The sequence below is a fragment of the Ictidomys tridecemlineatus genome, chromosome 9 (genome assembly GCF_052094955.1).
Source record: "Ictidomys tridecemlineatus isolate mIctTri1 chromosome 9, mIctTri1.hap1, whole genome shotgun sequence".
Taxonomy (NCBI): Eukaryota; Metazoa; Chordata; class Mammalia; order Rodentia; family Sciuridae; genus Ictidomys; species Ictidomys tridecemlineatus.
In genome coordinates, this window is record NC_135485.1 from 17,930,268 (window position 1) to 17,954,622 (window position 24,355).

The 24,355-nt window shown below is 38.9% G+C and overlaps 1 protein-coding gene across 2 annotated transcripts in view; it reads right to left on the minus strand.

Annotated features, from left to right (window-relative positions):
* Dhx15 (DEAH-box helicase 15) overlaps positions 1-14,828 on the minus strand; it is a 47,436-nt gene extending 32,608 nt beyond the window's left edge. The window contains exons 1-3 of one of the 2 annotated variants that reach the window (XM_005318918.5): positions 14,580-14,828; positions 8,342-8,777; positions 4,182-4,375 (exon numbers count right to left, since the gene is read on the minus strand). In XM_005318918.5, the coding sequence (XP_005318975.1) occupies positions 4,182-4,375; positions 8,342-8,777; positions 14,580-14,650 (701 nt within the window). In that variant the 5' untranslated portion in view covers positions 14,651-14,828. Of the gene's footprint in view, positions 1-4,181; positions 4,376-8,341; positions 8,778-10,716; positions 10,864-14,579 lie in introns of those variants that run through there. The other variant, XM_040292580.2, reaches the window with a different exon arrangement.
* Positions 14,829-24,355: the final 9,527 nt, after the last annotated feature.

The following is a 24,355-nucleotide window of genomic DNA, read 5'->3' on the forward strand; positions in this document are numbered from 1 at the left end:
AATATTTTCTAAGATGTCACACTGTGCAAAGAAAGCCTTCTAGAATTAATCCCTTACAAGTGTATAAGTTTATACACAAAATTTGAATGTAATAAGGAGTAGAAAATCAAGCTAACATCTGATGAATTAACAAAAGCCAAAAAATTTTTACTTCTAGGGAAATAACTTTCTTGTTTCTGTTTAAGAACTGCTTAACATGGTAACCAACCACTTTGATTTTTTACTCCCATAATGTAATTGCTATACTTGAATGAGAACAATATCTACCCACATAACAGATGTTCAATAAATTAGTTTGTAACTTGTCTTTAAATTACCACACCTGTTTTCTCTTCTGACCTCCAGCCCTAGAAGAATATATGGCTTCATTCATTCGACAATGTCAAGTTTGAATTCAATTAACCCTTCTCAATTACAATTCAATTACTGTGGTATAAGGAACTTCATTAAACTGCTTTTATAAGTTCCTTTCTTGTTTTTATTAGCTAATTAATAAGAACCAATAATTTCTCAAGCTGGAAATCTCCACTACCAGCATTGCTGCTGGGTGAAACACTGCTTGAGTATCAGAAAATTATTCTTAAGGGTTACATACAAATTAACATGAATTTCAGAACCCCATAAGGTAGTTATTATAATTTCCATCTTCTGAAAAAGCAGTAAGTACAGGAAGGTTTATTAACAGTCAAAATGATACTGCTAAGTGGCAGAGCTAGGACACAACTTAGGTACTGTGACCCCAGAGGCAGTGTTCTGGGATCTACTTACTTTCAGTTCTCATCTCAAATCATCTACTTTTATATGAGGGTGCCTGTTGAACAACCATTCTGAAATTCTGTAGTAGTCCTTAAACAGAACTGCTTCAGTTTATTGTTTCCTGGGGCACAAAAAGAATCTGCCAGGGACATAAAAGAATCTGCTATGGCCTTGCCTTACAATGACAGTGCCCACCTTAAAGGTTAATGGACCCTCCAGCTCCTTACTGTAGTAGTGTTTTTATTAAGCTCGTGTTTGTTAAAATACTCTGGTATTCTCTTTCATCTTCTTGCCTACAAAGATTATTTTATTTAGATTAAAAACAAATTCTACATGTTTATGATCCAAATTGTATGGAAACACATTCTTTGGCTGGTCTGTTCAAAACTTATCTCACTCAAGCTTTCTAAGGGACAGTTTATCACACCCTGAAATCCCAGACTGTTCATCTCTCTAGTCATTCAATTACATTTCAACCATATCTTCTTGTCTTTACCTTTTCTTGCCTTTTTAGCAGTTTGCCCTGAAGTTACACAGGAGATAAACATCTCAAGGTGGTACAGAGTCTTACAGAGCTAAAACACATGTTCTCTAAAAGCTGCTCTGGTTTATAAACTTTATCTCAGATGGGGTCCTTGGTGTTGTAAAATTCCAAATTTCAAATGAATCGTGACACCCCAAATGGAAAAACTTAGGGAGGGAAAGGCAAATTATATATACTATACCCCATCTTCACAAAAGAAATTTTAACAAAGTCAGAGAAAATGTCTTTTCATGAATCATCTATCCAATTTGTCATGACTATGCTTAAGTCATCCAAATTCTACAACATAGTGACAAAATTTCAAACTCCTGTTATGACTTTAACTTCCTCAGATTAAAAAGGAACAAAGGTTCTATTTGTTGTGTGCATGGCAAGTACACAGATACAGACACAAACCCCATTCCCTGCGTTTATGGTTTAATGAAGCAAGAAAGACCAAAAAGGCTATCTTCAATCATCTATCTATACATGGTACACAAACTAGTCCTTTAACATCTTAAAATTGATCTGATATGAAAAGGTTGACTTAGACAAATCAGTTGGATATTTAAAGAATATACAGTAGGTATAGAACTGTAGGACTCTTCTCAAGTAAAAGGTCATGATTTTTTCCATTCAGAAACAGTTTAAAAAACAAAAAAAGCCACTGTTCCATCTGATTGGAACACACTCACCCTGCACCCCAATCCCTGTTCTGGCTGGTACTACTTTTGTTTTAGGCCTTGATTTAAATACACACTTCTCTTTTCCAAATTGAATCGAATCCTCAAAGCATACTTCCATATATTCTATTTTGGACTCTATCTCAATTGGAAATTTCATATTTATACTTGATTTGCTTTATGGGGACAAGAACCAGATTTCTTTTTTGTTACTATACCTAGCACTGCTCAACCTACACAAAGTACTCAATTAAATGACTGAATGACTAAGCATTACATGGTACATAAGTGGATTGCCTTGATATCAAAACACCTCAGTAATTTTGCAGCTTTGGAATAAAACAAAAGGCATATCCCCTAAAATAACAATGAAACTGGCTACCAAATTAACAACCAAATATTGTGTTTCTTCACGGGCACAAGATTATCAAGCCACTGTCTTCCCTAAAAATTAATCGGCTCAGTGGTAGAGCAATGCCTGGCATGCCCAAGGCTCTGGGGTTCTATCTCCAGCACCACAAAAGAACAAACAAAAAACTCATCTGCCTCAAAAAAAGTGATAAATTTCTTAAATCATGTACAACTGCAAATGCTGGGGATACAGCTCAGTAGGTAAGGTGCTTGCCTTGCATACACAAGGTACTGGGTTCAATCCCCAGCACCATAAATAAATAAATAAATAAATAAACAAACAAACAAACAAACAAACCCTGTAGAGCTCCAACTACAAAATGCTTCTTAAAATCCACTGCAGAAGTGCTAGATGCCATCGATACCTTCTCCTTTCCATGAGAATGAATTAAGATTTTTACTGACCAGTCACAAACATGGCATGGCATCATTGTTTTACTATCTGGCCTCCTCTTCTTCAGAGCCATCTCAATCGGGCTGCCCCCCCCCCCCCAATTTCTAACTAAGACAGCAACTGGAAAATAAATATGTTGCATAAGTTTAAGAAGTAAAGGATGGGAACAAGCAAATACCTAACAGAACACAAAAACCATTTAGCAACTTGTCCACTGGGACTGAGTAGCTACTAACGACTTCAAAACCAGAGTACGCACTAACTTATATGAGATCTGATCCTCTGAAAACAGCACAATATTAGACTCATCATCTATCCATATGTATCTTAAACCATGAAGAAACTACCTTGGACTCTGTGTACAATTAAAAAATACACCAATGTGGCTATTCTCAAAAAAACTCTTAAATTCTGAGTCCTTCAAGCAGAATCTTCAGAAGTTAGTATGAAACTTCCTCCAGAATTTATCCAGACCTAAAGCACTATTTCATGGATGAACTTCACAGTACAGGCAAATACCATGACAGCCTTGAACTTGCAATCTCAGCCTCCAGAGTAGCTGGGATTACAGGCATTTGCCACTGTACCCATCAAGAAATAAACTTTTTAAATAACTTAAATATCATATAAATGCAGATAAACAAAAGCAATAAGGAAAAAAATAAGATTTTTAAAGAAATGACTATCTGGAAATATATACCATTTGTGCAGAATGCAACTATATAAAATGAAGAAAACATTTTTGTCAAGTTAAAACATTCAAAAAGACCAGTATGACCACATGTACCACAGCTATAAAGAGGAACCAACACACCTTCAGGTGCACTGAGTACATTACATAACAAGATTTGGCCTTTTAGTTCATTATGTATGCATATCAAGATCTGCAAAATTAACATTAAAAGTCCCTTGCCTACAATTAAATCATATCCCATCTTACTCACACATCATTCTTTCTAACATTAGCTGTCCTTCTACAAAGATAAATCCATTTTTTTTTTCTTTTTGGCAAGACTGGGGGTTGAACTTGGGCCCTCAGGCAAACAGTCTACCTTTGCTACATCCCCAGACCACTAAGATATATCTTACTTTTCTATTTCTATCATATTTAAATGATATTTCAGAGCATGTCTACTAAAACTACACATTTTATAGGAACATTTTCACTTAAGATGCAACCTCAAGCAACTAAAATCTGATCTGCCAACTTCAATTTCTACTAAAAAGCAACATATATTATAACCAAGAAAAAGAATCCACATTAAAATGTCACCTGGCAAGTCAAAGGTGGCCTACTTCGAACTATTCAAATTTTAAATTTTTATAACTTGAATGTCCACTTGCAAAATTCTTAACAAGTGGCAGAAAAGCTACAATTAGAAAAAGCATCCATTTTTAAAGATAAAGTACTTACTTAAGGATGGTTTTTGCACTACTGCAGTCTTCAAATCGAATGGAATAACCAACTTCCTGGCCCAACATCACATCCATCTCATCAGCAACTCTCTGAGCCACACTCATTGCAGCCACTCTCCTGGGTTGGGTACAGGCAACTCCTCTCTTGGGTCCTGGTAATGATCGCATATACTCCACACACCACTGTGGAATCTATCAAATAATTTCACATTTAAATTAATTCTATTCTGCTGCATATCAACTATGTTTAATATAAAGCACTTTTATCTCATTCCAATAATTTAAAATAAAACTCAATTAGGCAAGTGACAGAATTATTTATAACAAAAACTTAACATATCATATTATAACTCCTTTAACATATACAATTTAGATAGAAAAATATCCCAAAAGAGGTCTTGTGTAACAAGGATGTGATGTGATTACATTCTGTGCGCTAGGTCCACATAAGCTTTGCTTTTGCTTGGTATACTCACCAGTGTTTAAGTAGTCCTATCACTATTTGTCTACCCAATGAAAAAAATCCTACTTGAAACAAATTCTACTTAATAACAAAAATGTTAGTTTCCAATAAGTACAGCATCAAAATTCATACAATGAGTTACAATATGCAGATACAAGTAGAAAATATTCCCTTGTTGCACAAGTATCTTTTAATTCAATTCAAATTCTGTAAGCCAGCAGAAGCCAAATCCTAGCACCTACTAGTACTCCAATCCATCTTTCAGGAATGTTATGCACAGTGGCAACACTTTAGGTACCATCTTTAAAGAAATTACCAGTCTCAAATTCAATATGGCCTACAGCAATAGCACTTCGCTGAGTAAGGTCAATCAAGGGAAAAAGGGAAAGAAAAAATCTCAACCACAAGATGGTTGTCAGGATGACTGCATATTTCCTTCCTAATTATCCACACACTCATAGATTCTCTCATTTTATGGTTCTTCTCGACTGACTTAACTGTAAAAGAACCATGGGAACAAAGCAAATGACCAGCAAATGACCATCGAATAAAACTGGAATCTACTGCTACAAGGACATGATTTGTCTTCACCAAAGCTTCCAAAAGCCTATTAGGTGCTAATACTATAGAAAAAACAAGGGGTTTTTGGGTACACCATGTGTACAATGACATCTGATAACTAGTATTGATTATTGCATTATTATTACATTTTAGTTAGGTTACCTTTTAATTTGGAAATAACTTGTAACTAGAGAAACAAATGAAAGATGATTATGTTGCTTCTCTGAGAACGTAATAATATTTTTACATGGTTTTAAATGAACAAAATACTTCACTAAAATAGCAGAGTCTTCCTGGTATTGCAAACCAACAGACCCATGTTAAGTGGTCTTCTTATGAGGCTTTAATTATCTACTCTCATTTTACCAATCCTCAAAAGTACTGACTTACAAATTAAAAATACTTAAAATTAATTCATAATTCTTAAGGCAAGATTATTCACATTTTTTAAAAATTTCACTCCAGTGAAATTGATAATTTAAAAATATATAGTTTTGGTTAATTTAGCAGTTCTCTTTTAGAACTCCTTATACTGTTAAAATAAATGAGGATACCAAACAATTAATACATTTATTGTATTTGGAAGTTAAAACTGAAAAGCAGCTAAATTGTTTACTAATTACTAGTAACAACCTATCTTCTATTTTTAAAATGTATATTTTTCAAATAAAATAATACTTGGCTAGTAGAGCACATTTTATTATTTTTACATCTCTCTCATATCTAGCTTATTGGAAGAAACCTCAATTCTATCTCTACATTCAGTATGCTGCAATATTTTGTTTTGTATGAAAAAATACTAAGAAATTCTTGGACCCTGGAAAGGGTTTCAGAGATTTTTAAGGGTTCCCAAAACAGCTTATGATAAGGCATCTACTCAAACTTTCTAAGGAAATACAATTTGGAAGGGATGCATATCCTGAAAGATGTGGGCGACTGGTCTGCTCAAAGTAGGCATCTGCTCTGCTCTTCCTTCCTCCACTTGAGGCTATTTTCCCAAAACCTAATCCTTGTTCCTTGGGGCTTTCCAGTTTTATATATTGTCCTGAGTAGCCTTTTCTATTCTCTTAAATTCCAACATTACCTAAAACAGAACAAAGTCAATCCTAACTCTAGCTCCTACCCCCTAACCTGGTAGTCACATCTCCTTCTGAATAATGAATATTTTATTGGTATCTCAAATTCATCAAGTTCAAAGCAAAACCATTTCTCACCTTCCTTCAAGTTCTTTTAATTCTTCCCATGTCCCCTATTCAGTGACAGTAAAAAACAGACTCCATTCTTTGTTCCTCATTCCCACTAACCTTGCACACAAAGTCAAAACTTGTTAGGATCTCCTATATGGTCTTTCATGACTGAACATTTTTAATAAAAATTTGTGTCACTCCCCTCCAATTAAAAACTTTGATATCTTCCTTACATATGGCAAGAAGTAGTAAGGCTCAACCTAGGGCTTCAGTCTCACCTACCCCACCAACCCTTCACACACCCTGCACACTAGTCAAAGTGTGCAGTATTCCCTTCTCTAAACTTGTACCTTCACTCATGTTTTTCCTCTGACTGAACTAGCTTTAATTTCTCAAATATAGGCATAGTATGTATACGCCAAGCACAATGCAAAATGTCTTTTCTATGGCTCTTTCAAAAGTTAGAGTCATTATTTCAAATTATGTTTGATTTCATTTTCTGATAGGCAGGGATAACCAAAACAACGGCTAAGTACTCTTTATTAGGTTTGTGTTCAAGTTTGATAACAGTATACTAAAAAGCATTTGGATGAAATTTACTGATTAAACTTTCTAGTTTCCCTTTCACATCCCCCAAATTCCCTGCAGTCTTCAATATTCACATAAAGTAACCCCTGAAAGCATGTGTAATCCAAATCATCACAAGCCTCTTGTGCCTTGAATAGATTAAATTATCCACACTAACTACTAATAAAAACTCCTCTGAACCACATCAGACCACAGAACAGCAGTATGAAATAAATATAACTGGTTACTGAAAAGGGACAAAATTGTTAATGCTGAACTTACCTAAATCCAGAAACTATTTAACCCAGAGCAGCCCACTAAACCAGAGTTCTCTCATTAATCTAAGCCTCATTCTGGTCCTCCATAAAATGTGATTACTTTCCCTGCAGAGTTGTATATAAACTTAAAATGATATAATACATGTAAAGTACACAATGCCTGATTAATTAACAGGTGTGTTAATATTCTGCAAACCAGTAAAACAGTTGATATAATTATTTAAAATACTCTGATAATGCTCCATTTTGTCCTATGGTATTAGATGTGAAACATCTATAAAAATATATAGTATGTAGCATTTAATTAGTATAGTGATATAATTAATTAGTATTACATTATTTTCAATGTATCTGAATGCACATGTCCATTTCATTGAAATATTTGCAAATTTGAAAACATGAGACTTAATGAAATAGATTAGCATAATTAAGAGTCATAGACTTGCACGTTTCTAAAACTTTTAAAATTTTGTTTAATTAAAAAAAAAGGGGGGGCTACAGTTTCTTTTCCTAACATCAGCACTAAGTTTTCCTTCACTTGAAAATAGTACTCACTAAAGTTCAGTCTTCAATAAAAGCTTTTCTATTTTGGTTGCTGTAGTAGTTTTCGAAAAGCCTCCATGAAATACTCAAATTGACTTGCAGTCCATATAACTTAAAAAAAGACAGTTAACCTCACTCAGGGAAACACACACACACACAAATTAAAAATTACCCCAGGTTCATTTTTTTCACCTATTAGATCTGTAAAAACTCCAATCCAGTGATACTCCCAAACATGCTCTCACACTTGCTTATGGAAAGGTAAACTGACAGGTTACTTATGAAGGGAAGGCAATTTGGCTACATGTATTTTAATTGCAAACGATATCCTGGCCCAAGTTTCCATTTCTACAAACATACCTGCCCATGTGAAGCCTACATATCTATTAACAGAAGCCCAGTAAATAATGACTCATCCATGTTTGAAAAATATCCTAGATGTCTTATTAGTTCTGGCATGAGGTAGGGATGACTACATATGCCTTCTACTTTGTGAAAGAATAGGTAATATTCAGTTCCAAACAACTATAATAAAAAGAAAAAAGAAAAAGTAACTCACCTGTGTTGTCTTACCAGACCCAGTCTCGCCAACCAGCACAAATGACTGATGTCTAACCAGGATATCTGTAAACCTATCCTTGTATTCCCAAACCGGGAGCTGAAGTCGTTTCTTTAGAATATCATAGTATCGAGGTGTATGGGGTAAATTGGTGAATGGATTAATGCACTGTGGAAGTGATGTGTGTCCTGCATGTCCAGTGTGTGTTGAATGAGCAGAATGTGTCGAATGTGTTGAATGAGCCGAGTGGGTTGAATGAGCTGAGTGGGAAGCTTTCAAAGGTGGTAATCCAGCACTGATAAGCATAGCATTGGTTGAAGCTCGCAACTCCTTCTCCTTTTCTTTCTCCCTCTCCCGCTCTCGATCTCCTCTATCACGTTCTCGGTCCCGATCTTTAGACCGATCTTCACGATCCCGGTCTCGATCTCGTTCTTTCCTAAGAACAAAAATTTTAGGATTCAGATTCTAAATTTTAAGCATAATGTTCAAGGCAATATTACAGTCATAAGAGCACAAATGTTCACTAACCTAATGAAAAAACTAATGTAAAATTTCAATGAATTACATAACTATTAGAAATAACAATCAAGAATTTCCCACTCTCCACCATAAACTTTTTCCTTCCTTGATGATGCCTCAAATTATCTTACTACAAACTTCAACATAAGGTTAAGACATCCTAAGAAACAAATCTGTAAAAAAAAAAAAAAACAAAAACAAAAAAAAACTTCCTATTTCCACAACAGAAGTCAGAGACTGTAGCTGGAGTGGGGAAGACAGAAATAAATTGGGCAAAAGAAGACAGGCCCACAATCTTTCCTAGATTCTCCTTCAAGCTGTCTTTGCTTTACGTTCTATTCTAATGCTAAATGAAAAGAACACAGTACAATGTTACACACAGTATCACAAGTAATACAAATATGAATTAGAGGATTATCTGCAAGTTTGCTTTCTTAATTATACTTTCCAGTACTTCCTCAATTTTATTCAGTAAGTGTATACTGCTTTACAAGAAAAACGAAAATTCTAAACACTTTTATTCCTTTGCTTTCAGTGTCTTCTACTCTTGCATTTAGCCTTTGGGGATAGTAAAACACTGGAAGTACAAGGTAAATCCGCATATACTGGCCAACCATAAATGAAATATAGCAGAATTAAAACTAGCTTCATCATTTTACCGCTGTTTAAAAAATGCTAAAATTATGCAGGCAGCCACTTTATTAAACTTAGGCATCTACTTCTAGTTACTAGATTGTCCCAATACAATGATAACCTTAACTAATCTAGGTGAGGAAACCTGACAAGCAGCAAGACAAAGGGCTGTATCTGGTGGCCTCTGAGGGCCTGGTGACAGAAATAAAATAATCTTTGCTTGCTCATTTTACTAATCCACTTTATTTCAGACAAACTCCTATAGCAAAGAAGGAGTTTGTAGCAAAGAAACTTGCCACAAGGTGTTGGGACCCAGATTAAAAATAATGAGGACCAACAGGAAGCTAAATGTGTCATTGCTCCTTATTCACAATACACAAATGAGTACAAGTTTCCTGTGCTGTAAGTATCAGTAGCAGAGAGCAGTCATTCTCCATAATGGTACATCAATGGGGCAATAGTAAATTCTTGACAGACCAAAGCTAAAATACTAAACCCAGCCCTGAGTCAGAATGGTCCATTTACAGAAATGGTAAGCTGACTAATCAAAGCAGATCTTTTCTTTCTTAAAATATGCTATTCTATTCCATTTAAAAAAAAAAAAGACTTAAGGGGGAAAATCCTTGTTTTAAACAGGTGATTTTTTTCCTTCTTCCATTCAATGTCCACATGCTATAGAATTATAGGGTATACAAGCTAGAAAGTTTTACTCAAAACCAAAAGAAAATGTGAAAAATGACTAACCATAAAATGAAGTCTCACAATTCAAAATTTTAGAGTCCTGACCTATCTCTGAAATATGCTATCAACGACCTGCTTTCTTTCCCTCCTTCTACCTTATCATAGTGTTCAACAAATTTAATAAGCATTCATATTATCCCAAAATGTGGATGGGGAATAGTTTACAATTGGGCAAGCAAAAATATGCTCACCAAGTGAGAAGCACTATAGTCACAAATAATTCAGAGTAGCCATCTGAAAAATAATGGTACACAAAACTAGAGTGAACTCTTTAAGAATATCTGGTCTAAATGAAAAGGATTGTTTCTAATACTCATACCGTCATGGGGGAGAAAAGAAGGACCGAGAAAAGAAAATGTTTAATAAATTCCTCTTGTACTTCTCACATAATATCAGATACTTAAGATATGGACCAAAAATCCAATAGTTACAAAACTGGGGAGAAGAGGGATTATGGAAGAAGTAAACTATGTATTACATACTCTTGTAGTCCTGTGCCAACAAAGAATGGTTTTCAGAGACCAACTTCATCCATAGCTTCATCCATAGCTTCATTTAAAAAAAAAAAAACCTCTACAACACAGGAAGCAAATATCAAATACATTCTGAAGACACAAAGATTAGGAGCTGATCAAGAAATGAAGGCAATCACAGTATAGAAAGAAAAGGGGTATAACCACAGGTAAGGCATAAGCCTCAATTTATTAATTTGCACAGTGAAAAGTATTAGCACGATTAAAGTAAGAAAGTAACAGAGAAGACTTTATAGGGTCATGGAAAAAAGGAAAGAGGCAGATGTAGAAAATAATTCAATCACCTAGAAATACTGCCTTATGGTTCAAGCTATCTATCTTCAATAGGATAGGAAGGATAAAAATTAAGTCTGTTAAGTGGGAACTTAAACCCTCTGCTTCATAAATATGTATAGGTTTATACTTATGCATATTTTCTTTTTTAAATATGTATTTTTGTCAAGCATAAAAATTTTATGATTGTATACAATTTTTCAGCTCAATTCTGGCTCAGCACTTAAGGTAGCTATATATCAGTATTTCTTTTCTCATCTCAAAACACAGCTATTAATGCCTTGTGAGGTATTGAAAAGATTAAATGAATTAACACAAGAAAGTGTTGTCTAACTCTGAAAATGCCCAGTAAATGTTGGTTATTATTAAAGTTTTTTTTTTTTAAAGTTAGAATTACCATGTTAAAGCCAGGCATGGAGGGACATGCCTGTAATCCCAGTGACTCAGGAGGCTAAGCCAGGAGGATCACAAGTTCAAAGCCAGCCTCTGCAACTTAGCAAAACCCTATCTCAAAATAAAAAATAAAAAGGGCTAGGGAAGTGGCCCAGTGGTTAAGCAGCCCTGGGTTCAATCCCTGGTATGGTGGGGGGTGGGGGGGACTTAAAATTCACAAGGGATAATAGGTATTAAAATGCTGCAAATGAAGATATAAGCTGGTCATCAAAATCAGAATATTTTGAACACACACAGTTTTTCTGGCAATTTTATTTCCACAAGCTTCCAATCCCATGAGTGTGCAAATATGTATACATAAGGATGTTCATGATACTTTTAATCTATAAAATGACAACTGGGAAACCACCTAAACAGCAAGGAACAGGATACTGGTTAAGTTATGATATACCTTTACAAGTGGAGTACTACACAGCCAATGAAAAGGATAGTTAATGACATCTGAGCAAAACTAAAAGCATACAATAGAGATTCTACTGATATTCATATTATACTTCATAGTCATGAGTAAAAATGTCAAGACTGTCCAAAATTGTTCATCACAAAATGTTTTTCGAAGATTTCCAGGAATTTGCCTTTTCTGTTTTGTTTCTGAACCTTTCTTCACCTATCATATAGGACTGTCATAAAAATGTGTTTATACATGTAAAAAGTCTGGAAGTGTCACGTGTACATTATGTGCTCTATTTGTATTATATCAATGTATATAATAATAAACCACCAATGTATCAATCAGGAAATATCGAGAAGCCAACATCTAGTGTGTTTTCCACACTTCATAGAGGTTTGTTTTGTTGTTAGTAACATTATATTGAAGACTCTATAGGGTCATGGAAAAAAGGAAAGAGGCAGAATATGTAAGAGACCTATAACTTCTCCACCTGCTCCCAAACATGCCAGGAGTAAATAAACCCTTATATAGTATCCGAGCAAGAACATGGATGAAATCTCCCACTAAATAAATGACCCTCCCTTCTTAGTACTAGAGAAATGGGACAATCATGTTTAACAAAAGAGTTCACAAAAGTGATATGCCTGTGCTCTCAAATACGCCTCCTAACTATCAGCACTAAAACACAACAACAACAAAAAAAACACAACAGGTTTGTTGGTCATTCAACAAGTTATTTAAAATTATCAAATGGGGGAAATTTGATATTTCACGCCTTGAGCCATAACAAACTTCAGAAGTCCACTGCTAAAGAAAACTAGCCCTGTGAGAAACAGCACTCAAATGACACAGAAGTTACTTTGAAAACTTCCTCCAGAATTTATCCATACCTTAAGCACTATTTCATGGATGAACTCGACAATACAGGCAAATGTCAAATATTATGGGGAATCAGAGACCCAAAAAATCCACTTAGGATATCTGTTTTGGAGCATTCACCTAAGTGTATCATGAGACTATTAATCCCAAGGAAAACCCATTTTAAATGGTGCATATACACAATAAACCTGATGAGTCAATTTTGATCCAACCTGACCTCTTACTGGAGATATTAGCTGCATCTTAGCCAACAACAAGCAATTTTATTTTTACTTGAAAGGAAATCAAGAACCAAGTGTTCCCTGCTTTACCAACCTATTATAAATGTCACTAAAACAAGCTGTAATGATTCTAAGTACAGTATCAGACTGTGTGTCAAGAGAGTGGAAATTCAAAAAGCAGCATTCCAGATTCCACTATAAAACTGTTAACTTGCACAATCCACTTAACTCCACCCCGTCTGCATTTCTCATTTCTTGAATGGAGTTGATTATACTCTTTTGAAAGTTGTTTCCAACTCTAAGGGTCTGTGACAGAGTTTAAACGTGCTCATGTTTTTTGAGGGAGCAGTCTAAGATGCTGTGTTATCATGTTATTGTATGATTACTATACCTAATACCATAATTTCTAAAAAACCTACAAAAATAAAACAGCATAAATATTTCTGTATTTACAATTAAATATATGTAGGGTATCAAAAAGTACATTCCATTCTGGTTTATACTCCACCTTGACAGTAAAGATTACGTGGAAAACGGACGAAATCATGCAAGGTATTTGGACATTCGAACTTTTGTTTGAGGTTTTTCTTTTTGCCTATTACCCAGAGAATTCTGCTCTTCAAGAGTGAAAATACACACTGACTGGACCAGAAAATGACTGTGATACAATTCCTCAAGTTAATTGCTAAATTCCTCGGTACCTTTAGGGAAAGGCTAAGGAAAAGGAATCCGGAACACTATGAATCTTGTATTTCTCAACCTCCACATGGCGATATTTTGCCATGAGCATGAAAACCACTTCTTGAATAAGTCTCCGTATTTCAAAAGCTCCTTCAAATAACAACTTCGGGGGGAAAAGTATGCCTGCCAACTCCTAGCCCTAGCACCGTCTTCACCAAAGCAGAAGATAAAGGAGATGGCGGGAGAGTGGGCGGCCGACGGAAGTTTGCCTGCCGTCTACTTCGAAGTGTTTGAATGGACAGAGGGACGCGCTCTCCCGCCACGCTGCGCCCCTGGGCTCCGGGACGCGGCCCCCGGCCCACCAGGCAGCCTTCCGGTGCCTTCCTCCCGCAGGCCTCCGCTCCCCCTGCCCCCGGACTCGGCGCTCAACTCCCGCCACCCCCGCCGCAGCCCACACGAGAACCCACGCGCTCCCCGCCCTCGCGGCCCGGCGCCGTCCCCTTCCCAGGCCCTCTCCCGGCCCTCGGCCCGGAACCCGGTGCCCTTGGGCGCGAACGCTCGCCGCGCCCTCCCCCACCCTCGCCAGGCCTCAGTCGGGAACCGAGGCCACGAGGTCCGCGCTCCGCTCCCGCTCCGCTCCGTCCAAAGTGGCTCTGGCAGGCTGGGCCTGGCGGAGGCGGCGCCCTGGTGGCCGCCACAGGCCTCTCCACCTCCCGATCCGGCCCCGCCAACATCCCCGGCGCCCTTGCCGGGCCGAACCGGCGCCGCTCCGCCCGGACCGCCGCAGAACAGAGCCCCAAAGAAAACAAAGGCTCGGGCTCCGCGACCTGCTCGGCCACGCCGGTCGTGGCCCGCTCCCCGCCCGGACCCCAACAAAGCCCGAGCCGCTGCCTCGCGCCCCCGGCCTGGCTTACCCATCGGTCCCCGCACGCTTCTTGCCGGAGGGGTAATCCTCCCCCAGGTCCAACCGGTGCCGCTTGGACATCTTCGCACTCTTGGAGCGTGCGGTTAAGAAGGAAGAAAGGAGAAAAAAGCTGGCGGCTGTATCGGCACAGTGGAGGACAGCGACTTAACTCTTGGGGACCCCCACCCCTCCCGCTACAACAGCCCACACCGTGCGGCCGGAACCAGGAGCTAAAATGGCGGCGGCGACGAGGGCTGGGCCTGCGCGCGCGCTTCCGCAGCGTGCGTGCTGAGCGTGCGTGCGTGATGCACGCGCACGCCACCCAGAGGCGGGAACTGCGGTCCCGCCAGCCACGGGATTGGTCAGAACACGCTCTTCTCCTCCCGCCCTGTCTCTCCTCCCCGAGCTTTGAGCCAGTCGGAGCCGCTGCTAGGGCGGATGCGCCTGGTGGCCTTGACACTCCATTTCAACCTCTCATTTGGGAAGTTGAAAAAGTACAGTCCTAGTCCCGTCTGTATCACCTAGATTTAGGAAAATCTGAGATCCAAGGAGGCTGAGAAACTGATGATGACCAAATAGCCAATAAGTGGTAAAGGCAGAATTGGAACACAACTATTTAATAACTCCAGACCTAGAACTTGCAGGCTTGCATCAGACATTAATTGCAATGAGAAAACTGAGGTGAAAAGAGCGTTAAGACTTGCCATAATTCACTTTGTCCTGTTTTAACCTAGTACAGACATGTATGCAAGCTGTAGATAGATGTTTTTACTAGAAAGTTATCTATAGGGTCACTATTCGCTTTATTTTACTTTTTTTTTTTTTTTCCTGTGTGCCTTTTATGCACTTTCACAGCGTTAGCCCTACCTCCGTCCTCATTTTGTACAGCAACCCTGCAAGGTATTTCATAGACAAGGACGTGTTAACGCTAAGGGAGATCAATAAATCACACAGCCATTATGGCTGCCCCTAAAGAGAGCAAATTGGTGGGGCAGGATGACCCTTAAGACTTGAGGGGAGAATCTGTCTGCTTTGCTCATTGCATTCATTCTCAAAGAAGAGAAAAAGGTCTATGGACTAACCCAAGCAGGGTTAACCCTTATAATTTTTTTTTTAACTTTTAATTTTTTGCTGTGCCAGGGATCAAAACTAGGGCTTTGTGCATGCTAGGTGAACACTGTTATCAATTGAGCTGCATCCCCAGCCACAGTCTCTGTCTTTCACAGGAGCCTATTTGATTGCTCCCCTGAAGACTGTTACTCTGGTTCTCAGCAAATTCTCAGAACTGAACTAGCTAAGATAAATACAACTGAAACTGATAAGAGGACTTTTATTTTTACACCAAATCCACCTACCAAAATTGGCACAAAGAAAAGTGAATATCCTTTTTTTTTTTTTACTTATAAAATATTCAGTACAGCTTTCCACCCTACATCTACATTGACTACATGTATTGTCTTTTGTCAGAGATCATGATGAATAATCACTGGCTTGTAATCCTGAAAAAGTTACCAGCTGATTTTCTGCCCTATTTTTACCAGTGAAAGAACCTGCAATCTTCTTGGTAATACCATGTTCACATAGCCAATTAGTGTCAAAGACAGAATCAATATCCAGATTTCATACTAACTAGTCTAGTCCCAGGTTCCAGGTTCTGTTTGGGAGCTGCTATAAAGTGCTCTAAAATGTGGAGAAATAGGAGAATAATGAAGAATTCTACCTGCAGATATTCCCCAACATAAGAGAATCAGCCTCTCAATAATGTACAAGGAGACTTGATAAAAGGGGGACAGAAATCAAGAATGAGATTTTTCCCTTGGACCTTGGGCTTGTCTAAAGAAAACTATCCTAACCAATTGTGTTGTAACCTGAATGATTGAAGAAAGGACAGTGGTCTTTTTGAAATCCAGAATTTAAAAGGTACAGAGGTCCAGAGTCTGCCAGGATATTCACACTCCTTGGGAGAAGGAGCGGAGTTCCAGGACTAAATAAACCATACTGGATTTTTAGGTATAATTATCCTTAGAGTAGAGAAGAGCCTCCCACCATGCTCTGCCCCAGCTTGCTGGAAAATTTCCAGAGTATATTCTATTTCCTGTACTCCTGCTATCTACTAGACAACCCTCTGATCTATTATTTGAACTTAATCACCTGATAGAAATGTTCTGTGCTGCTTATGAGCTCCAGGTTTCAAGCCAGAGGTGTCTCCTAACCTAAATTAGTGAACCAGACACCCTTCCTTGCATATTTGATCCTCTTTTCATAGTTAGGTACTGTGAGTTTTACTCACTTACAAGTGAGGAAACTGATGCACAGAGAGGCTAAGTATTGCAACCAAACAGACAGCTCTGGGATTCAGCCCAGTAGTATGTGAGATTAACTGCTGTGCTGAGCTGCTGCCTGCTAAGTAGATATTCTCATTCTACATTATTCTACTAAGGTATGGTTATTGAAGATGAATTCTCCCAGTCTGATGTGAATTGACAGTATTGTCCAAGTGGAGAATTAATATTGAGAGTTCTCAGTTGATGAGTCAATATTTGGGGGATTAGAACCCAGTCTGACTTCAGAACTCACACATTTAACCACTACACTGAATTGCCGTTGCAATTTCTTGATTTATTTGTTGATGCAACAAATACTTTTTAAGCTCCAATGTTTAGGCACTTAACACTGAGTTAAGTGCTGAGAAAAAAGAACAATATAGCCACAGTTCCTGCCTTCATGAAACTTTTTGGAGGGAGAGAGACATAGACAGTAATTAGCTAGTCTCTTTGTTGGTAGAGCTATGGCCATCTATAGAGGACAGGCACCATGAGCAAGTGTAGCAGGTGGCCTTGATCTAGACTGAGAATGAGGGAAGGCTTTTTGAGAAAAGAGACATTGAAGGAGGGTGGGGAGGGAGGGAGGAAGGAAGGAAGGAAGGAAGGAAGGAAGGAAGGAAGGAAGGAAGGAAGGAAGAGAAAAGAAATTGCTAGGCCAAGAGGGAAACAAACATTCCAAGCAGAGGCCTGAAATTTCAAAAAGTCATGTGCAACCCATGGAGAGAATGCTCTGTGTGCCATGAGTTGAGGAAAATGTGGTCCTCCAAATGCAAGAAAGAGCTACGTCCTGCAGAGCCCAGGGAGCCCTGCTGAAGATGTAAGACATGATCCCTGAACAACTGGAAGACAGCAAAATGATTTAAGTGGGAAGACAATATGATCACTCACAAAGACTTGCCAGGATCAACCCACCAATCTCCCTCTCTGGAGTTATCTTTAGTTACAAAATGCTAACAAATTTGAAATAATTTTCAGTGCTATTTTTAATCACCGTATCCTCTCTACTATTTAAGAGATAGAAATAGTTACAAAATATAGTGGGCGCTCTGACTTGCAGTGAAATCCCACTTGAGAATGAGACTCGGCTCAGCAACCCACAGTGCTGCCCACAGACATCCCCCAGCTGTCAGCTGTGTTCAGAAAACCTCTTGGTTAAAGAGAGCTGCTATGCCAAGGGCAGCCAGAACACATGACAGAGGTGTGAAGACTTGGCCCCACTCCCAAACTCCAGGCAGTTGTGTGTTGGAAAATCGGAGCTCCCTGGGGAATCAGCTGTGTCCTTTCTTATGGTGGCATCTGTGGCCCACAATGGCAATTTGGCCATTAACCTTCCAGAACTACCTCAGACCCCACAAGTTAAAAGACAAGAGTCCCCAACAAGACTGAAGATACCCTCACATCAGAGCATCCACAAATTCCAGGGCCCACAAACCAGCAGTACTTCTATCAAGTTTACAAAATCAGGGTTTCCCCCAAATCCATCATATATGATAATTTGCTAGAATGACTTGTGGAACCGAGAAAAGCACTGTACTTATTATAAAGGATACAAATCAGAGCCTCCGTGTCCCCTTGACATTAGGACATGTGACCCTCCCACACATCTGTGTTCTCACAAACCATGAAGCTCCACTGAGTTTCAGTGTCTGGAATTTTAACTGGAGTTTCATTATAATGGCTGTGATTGTCTGAATCACTTGTCCCAAGACTGAATTCAGTTTCTAACCCCCTTCCCCTCCTTAAAGGTCAGGAGGTTGGGCTGATATGTGACTCAAAGCTTCAACCCTTTAAAGTCATGTGGTAGGTCTTTCTGGCATGACTAGCTCCCCATCCCTGGTTAGAGTCAATCAGGTGGGGCCCAAGGGCCCACCATAAATTATGAAGATATCACTCAGGAAATTAGACAAGTTTAGAAGTTACTGCCCAGGTACTGGGGATGGTATTTTGTTGGTTTTCTTTTTTGTGTGTGGGAAGGGCACCAGGGATTGAACTCAGGGGCACTTGACCCCTAAACCACACCCTCAGCCCTGTTTTGTATTTTTTATTTAGAGACAGCATCACACTGAATTGCTTAGGGACTCATCATTGCTGAGGCTGGCTTTGAAGTCACGATCCTCCTGCCTCAGCCTCCTGAGCTACTGGGATTACAGATTGAGAATGAGGGAAGGCTTTTTGAGAAAAGAGACATGGGATCACAGGCATGGACCACCACACCTGGCACTCTTTTGCTACTATTATGTTTAAGTTGCTTTTTTGGTGATGGTTGATGTTTTTTGGGGTTTGTTTTTTGGTACCAGTGATTGAACCCAGGGCCATGCTTAACAACTGAGTCACATCCCCAGCCCTTTTTACTTTTATTTTTATTTTGAGACAGGGTCTAGCTAAGTTGCTGAGGCTAGCTCTGAACTTGGGATCTTCCAGTCACCACGCCTGGCTACTATTACATGTAAGTCCTGACACTGTGCCTCAGTTTTCTCTGCCTTCCTTACTCCTTAGAAGGGCTTCTCATTTTCACACTAGGTCTGATTTGCAGAGTAATCACTCTAAGGCTTTCATTGTCTCTCTCAATTCTACTTAGCAATAGCATCAAACTCCAGTCCCTTTATAGTTACTCCTTTCCCTGTACTTGAGAACACTGCACCCAGTTTTACTATATACCCTGTGGTTTTCCCAGCACAGGATCGGTTCCCTACTTGCTTATGTTACCTATGTTACACTTGACACCACTGATTCATGGCTGGACAAAACAGGTGACCAACTCCAATATCTGCTTTCTTGGACCTTTCCTGACATCAAATATTTCACGTTTGTTTCCATGAAAAGTAGGCCCTGAGTCAAAGGTGAGTGTTTAAGAAGTTTACTAATGAGTATAGTTGGGATCAACATCAGTGCAAAGGTAGGGAAGAAAGCAGGATCAGAGAGGGAGAAATTGGCAGTGATGCTGTTGTGTAAAAACACCATCCCCAGCCGGTCATGGTGGCATACTCCTGTAAGCCCAGTGGCTCAGGAGGCTGAGGCAGGAGGATCTCCAAGTTCAAAGCCAGCCTCAGCAAAGTCGAGGCGCTAAGCAACTAAGTGAGACCCTGTCTCTAAATACAAAATAGGGCTGGGATGTGGCTCAGTGGTCGAGGGCCCCTGAGTTAAATCCCCAGTACCCTTCCCCCACAAATAAATAAATAATAAATAAATAAATAAATAAAAACAGTAGCAGATTAAGTGGGAACTTCCAAAAAAAGCTAAGATCACCACTTAGTGTGAGGGGAACTCTGAATAAAACCTCTAGCTTCACTTGCTTTTAGTTGACTTTAAAAATCACTAATTTAGGAGGTCCTGCAGCCCAGCAAGACTTATTATTGCTGTAGACAACACATCTGACACACGCATTATGAGGATACCAGCTGCCTAGGTTAATTTTCAGGATTCGAAGCTGCTTTTGTTGTAACTACTAACTCTTTGTTTGGGCCTGGGGGTAATCTCTTTGACATCAGGGGTCCAGAAACTCTCCCCTCAGACTAATACTGCCATTATCTGAATATGTGTCCCAAAAGGGGGTCACAAAGATTGATTACACATGCACAGGCCACTCAATATGTCACTTCCTATGGCCTTTCCCCATGCCTTGTATCAACCTGCTTCTTTTTCTGATAAATATTCCCGAATCCTATCCTTAGGGAGTCATATTTGTGGATATTTGTGACTCTCACCTCCTCATATATGAAGAATCCCTTGCAAAATTTGAAATTGTGACGTGATTGGCCTTCTGCACAAAGGGAAAAGTGGTTCAGCTTTGGAAACACCTTGGTGATCCAGTCAGGAAGCAAGACAGACCTTTAGCCCTTGGCTTGTTGGCCTTTGCTGGTGTAGAGAGGCCAAGCAGCTGCCTGGGACACCTGAGAGCAATCTGGAGAGTCAAGATTTTTCAGGTATTTTAACCCAATGTTCCCCATCCCATGTGTTAGAGTCCCACTCTTTCTCAATTGGCCAGTGTGACCCAAAGGCATTTGGGTTCATTTAACAGTTTTAAGTAATGTGAGTTTTCTTTAAGCCAATTTGAATGGAATTAATTAGGAATTTTATCAACATATAACATGCATACAAAGATAAAACACATAACTCACAGACACAAAAATCTTATAACTTTTATTTTATAATATTAGTCATGAGACAAAGTGATATAATAATAAAAAAAATTATAGCCAGGCATGGTAGTGCATGCCGTAATCCCAGCATCTTGGGAGGCTGAGGCACAAGAATCACAAGTTCAAAGTCAGTCTCAGCAACTTAATGAGGCCCAAGAAAATTAGCAATAACCTGTCTCAAAATAAAACATAAAAAAGGGTTAGGGATGTGGCTCAGTGGTTAAGCCCCCACCCCCACTGCCCACCCCACCCCTGACAGCCACAAACCCTGTACCAAAAAAAAAAAAAAAAAAAAGAAAAGAAAAGAAAAAAAGAAAGAAAGAAAAATAAAGAAAAGAAAGAGAAAGAAAAAAATGACCAGTTTATAAAAAGTCAGTTAATTCCAAATTATATTTATGGCAAAATTAAGAACAAGTTAAGGTCACCTGTTCAATATGAAGATTTTTTATTTGTAGTCTTCTGAAGGTTGTGGTCCAAATTTTTCAGGCAAAGCATCTCTTGTAGCAGTTTGATTTCCAAAAAGCCTCTTTTACCTTCCCCTTTTCCTTTTCTCAGTTTCAAAAGAGATTAGGAGTTAACTCTTAGATGTAGGCATTCCAGCTAGGAGATAACAAACCTCCAAGCAACCTTGAATAGCACATTTATCTTAACATAAGAAGAAAAAAATCAGCAGGAGGAAAAGAAACTAGAGAGCTTAAAAGTCATTACATGCTAACCCTATAATTACAGCTTAAGATTTATCTTAATGGTTTTCACAAGAAATGTTTTAAATTAAGAATGTCAATCAAATGAAAATATTAAATTCAGCCTGCAGAACCCAATGTGAATTCATTGGAAGAAGACCACCAATGTTACCATAAGTTCAATTATGTTCAAAAGTGCAAGAGAAACTGCCAATAAAAAAAAGGGGGAGGGGGCAGCAGATTGGCCTTAGGAACTTTCCACCAAAGTTACTCTTGAGGATTCTGGGGACAGTTTATATTGCTGGGTTTGACTTCAGTTATGCCATCGGGAAAATTCCTGGGGATGCTGAGCATACCCAAATGCCCCAATCCTTCTTATTAAAATGAGTGCACCTTCCTTGCAAGATGATGTGAAAGTCTCTTTCCAAAATAACATTCACTGAAAATCCCACCAAGATACCTCCCCTTGCCCCCTTCTGATAGCTAGATAACAATTAGGGTCAAATCATTATATTCCAGGGCATCATAGGGCTGTTAATATTGAAATGCAATCCTACCCCAAAGAATCAGTAGGACCTAGCCAGCAAGGATCAGAAGGAGAAAAAGAAAGCAAGCAGGGGACTGAGTTCTGAAGGTTATGGGGTGGGTGAGAGATGGAACATAAAGTTAGATAGTGCAGAATTCATCAATTTGGGATCACTCTCCCAGGATATGGGATTCAGGTGAGAAACCCAGATTAAGTGTGACCACACTTGGAACGTCATCAGGAAGCATGGTAAATCAACAGCCCACAGCACAGCAAGTTAAGTAGTTAAGTAGAAATGCTGGTATACTTGACCATGTAAGAGGGAACAAAACAGCTCAAATAAGGTGGCATGCTAGAATGAAGATACTTATGTAAAGCTGGACAACCCTACAGATGAATATCTTTCATAGGAAAGTTCAGAGGATAGACCACTTACCAAATCAATAAGGAATTCTCTGGTGCCAGAGAGGCATCAGCATTACCCAGAAATTCAGTGGTGGCTTTTCCTATAATTCAGGTTAAAGGTAGAAGAGGCCACTTCAGAACTGGGCTTATTAACAGAAGTAGGGATGATAGGTCCTTGTAACACAGAGGTCACATGTGACATTTAAACTTCAGAAGCCAGACGAATGCTTCAAGGGAAGAGCGGTAGTCAAGGGTATTTGACTCACAGAGGTTGGGGAGAGGGTGAATAGAACCAGGCATATAGTCCTCCATCTAAACAGCAGAGATAATCAAAGCATAGATGATCAAACTGTTGAGGGCAGATGCCCTGATAAAAAGTCACTATCACTTGCCTTGTTTCTGGACTTGAGCAAGGTTTTGGGCATGGACTACACTGATAGAGGGAGCAACCAAACTCCAGGAGAAGGGACTCTGCAGCACTATGACAGGTTTGGATAAGAGAGACTTTCAAATTGTCATCCTAACAAGTTGCTAGGGGCTAGGTGTAGACTAGGTGGTAAGAGACTGCTTTAATCTTAAGGAAGTCCCCACACTTTCATGGGTTTTATCTCCAAGAAACCCACCAACTTTTCACAATGGAAAACTAATAAAGATGCCATCATGACTCTCAGAGACAAGAGAAGACTAATCATTGTGAAATATACCCAGAACATTCTTCACAGTGAAGGCCTACTTTTCAGGGAAAAGAATACCAGAAATTTTTTAAAATTTTTATTTGTTTTAGTTATACATGGCAGTAGAATTTTGACACATTATAGGTGGAGTATCATGTCGCATTTTTGTGGTTGTACATGATGTGGAGTTACACTGGTGGTGTATTCACATGAAAACATAGGAAAGTTATGTCTGATTCATTCTACTGTCTTTCCTATTCCCATCCCTCTCTCTTCCCGTCATTCCCCTTTGTCTTATCCAATGAATTTCTATTCTTCCCTCCCCACTGCTTAATATGAGTTATCAACCTCATATCAGAGAGAACATTTGGCTTTTGTTTTTTTTCGGGGGCAGGGATCGGCTTATTTCACTTAGCATGATAGTCTCCAGTTCCAACCATGTACTGACAAATGCCATAATTTCATTCTTCTTTATGGCTTAGTAATATAACATTATGTATATGTACCACATTTTCTTTATTAATTCAACTGTTGAGGGGCACCTAGGTTGGTTCTATAGCTTAACTATTGTGAATTGAGCTGCTCTAAACATTGATGTGGCCATGTCACTGTAGTATGCTGATTTTAAGTCCTTTGGGTTTATGCCCAGGAGTGGGGTAACTGGTCAAGTGGTGGATCCATTCCAAGTTTTCTGAGGAATCGCTATCCTGCTTTCCAAAGTGGCTACACCAATTTGCATTGATGTGGTGCATCACTATAGTATGTTGATTTTAAGTCCTTTGGGTATAAACTCAGGAATGGGATAACTGGGTCAAATGGTGGTTCCATTCCAAGGTTTCTAAAGGAATCTCCATACTGCTTTCCAGAGTGGTTGCACCAATTTGCAGTCCCATCAGCAATATATGAGTGTACCTTTTTCCACACATCCTCACCAACATTTATTGTTAATTGTATTCTTGATATTGTTACTTATATTTTTGAAGGTGGAATGAGAAGGACTTCATTACCTTAAGTACATGTATGAAGACTCAAATG